Here is a 2,086-nt window from a genome sequence, read left to right as displayed (position 1 = left end):
CCTGTATCCAGTATCCTGTATCCTGTATCATGTACCCTGTATCATGTATCCAGTATCCAGTATCATGCACCTAGTATCATGTACCCAGTATTTAGTTTGTATATATGTATGAAGCCAATTTTTTACAGATTGATTCTTGCTGAAGAAGTTTAAACCCTCTTACATGAACTGAACACAAAGGACAATGAATGAAAAATTAAATTTTAATGTTTTTTTTCAAAACTGGGATTTTTTTCGAAAATTGTATTGATTGTACAGATTTTTTAAAAAAATGTACGGATTTTTAAAAAAAAGTACGGATTGGTTTTATAAAATGTACGGATTGTACGGATTTAAAAAAAAAAAAATTGTACGGATTGTACGGATTTCTTCTGAAAATGTACGGATTTTTGTACGGATTTGTTCAAAAAAGTTTTGGCCACCCTGAATCTTCGCTTATCCACTGAAACGATTTTCAGTGTTGAACTATTCGGCCGGCTGGGAAATGGAGCCTAAAGCTTCCCCAACATTCATGATTTGATTTGATTTGATTTGATTTGATTTGCAAGCTGTTTTATATTTAAGAGATATTAATAGTTACTTTCCATAAAGTGTTAGTATATTTCAAAAATTTATTTGGAATTTTTAAAAAGCGCTTTCAACGTAAAATGTTATATTTTTTGGAGTAATCAGCTGTGTTTACACTGTAAAACCAGATGGACGCTTTGGCCAACGGGTTTTTAAGCATTTCAGTTTGTATTCAAGAGATTTTAACACATAGCTTTCTGTGCTCGATTTAAGAACATTTTTTTTAGGATAATGATCTGATGTACTGGGGCCTGGACTACCCTCCGCTCACCGCCTACCACAGCTACCTGGTTGGTAGGGCGGGGCAGTGGGTCAACTCCTCCTTCACAGAACTTCAGACTAGCCGGGGGATAGAGTCTATTCAACACAAACTATTCATGAGAACTAGTGTTATATTAGCAGATCTGGCAGGTCAGGTATAATTAACGGGTCTACCCAAGTGTTATATTAGCAGATCTGGCAGGTCAGAATTAATTAGCAGGTCTAGCCGAGTGTTATATTAGCAGATCTGGCAGGACAGATATAATAAGCAGGTCTAGCCGAGTGTTATATTAGCAGATCTGGCAGGTCAGATTTAATTAGCAGGTCGAGCGGAGTGTTATATTAGCAAATCTGGTTTGTCAGATTTAATTAGCAGGTCTAGAGGAGTTTTTTATTAGCAGATCTGGCAGGTCAGATATAATAAGCAGGTCTAGCAGATTGTTTATTAGCAGATCTTGCAGGTCAGATTTAATAAGCAAGTCTAGCAGATTGTTTATTAGCAGATATGGCAGGTCAGATTTATTTAGCATGTCTAGCGGATTGTGTATCAGCAGATCAGGCAGGTCAGAATTAATTAGCAGGTCTAGGAGATTGTATATTAGCAGATATGGCAGGTCAGATTTAATTTGCTGGTCTAGTGGAGTGTTTATTAGCAGATCTGGCAGGTCAGATTTAATTTGCAGGTCTCTAGTGGAGTGTTTATTAGCAGATCTGGTAGGATAGATTCAATTAGCAGGTCATGCAGATTATTAATATTTAAGCAGAATTGAATTGAATACAAGAATGAAATTATTTTCATCATGGGGAATCTTTCTTTTATAAAAATCATAGATTGGAGAATACACTTCTGGAAAAATCAAGCCCAAAATGTTATTTAAGAGATAGAAAATCAGTTAAATTAATCTTAATTTTATGTTCTTGGTTATCAAAGAAAATCACTACTAACGAACCAATAAACGTCAAAACGAAACTAAACCGATCCGGTCCAAAGTTTTCAGGGTCCTCGCACGTCCTAAAAGATTTTTGATTTTTTGATTTTAGAAAAATCACAATAACTGTAAAAAGGAAAATACGTGAACTTTTTGTATTTGTTTTAAGTACGAACAAAAAAAAGCGTGTAGTAAATAAATATGTTTTTTAGTTTTGTTTCCTGGTATTTTTCTTTTGTCTGGTTCTCTAGTGTCCGGGACAGGAATATTGTTAGGTAAATTATATCATTAAGGGTCAGAGGCGTACACAGGGGGGGGGTCAAAGGAGG

General features: G+C 35.3%; 1 protein-coding gene across 2 annotated transcripts in view; it reads left to right on the top strand.

The window, feature by feature from the left end:
* Positions 1 to 2,086, top strand: part of LOC111707245 (probable dolichyl pyrophosphate Man9GlcNAc2 alpha-1,3-glucosyltransferase) — a 12,838-nt gene that overhangs the window by 3,241 nt on the left and 7,511 nt on the right. For both annotated transcript variants that reach the window (XM_023480310.1, XM_023480311.1), the window contains exons 4-5: positions 795 to 978; positions 1,970 to 2,032. In XM_023480310.1, coding sequence (XP_023336078.1) covers positions 795 to 978; positions 1,970 to 2,032 — 247 coding nt within the window. The remainder of the gene's footprint in view (positions 1 to 794; positions 979 to 1,969; positions 2,033 to 2,086) is intronic.

This window comes from Eurytemora carolleeae, unplaced genomic scaffold (genome assembly GCF_000591075.1).
Source record: "Eurytemora carolleeae unplaced genomic scaffold, Eaff_2.0 scaffold728, whole genome shotgun sequence".
Classification (NCBI taxonomy): Eukaryota; Metazoa; Arthropoda; class Copepoda; order Calanoida; family Temoridae; genus Eurytemora; species Eurytemora carolleeae.
This window is presented reverse-complemented; position numbering and strand designations above follow the sequence as displayed.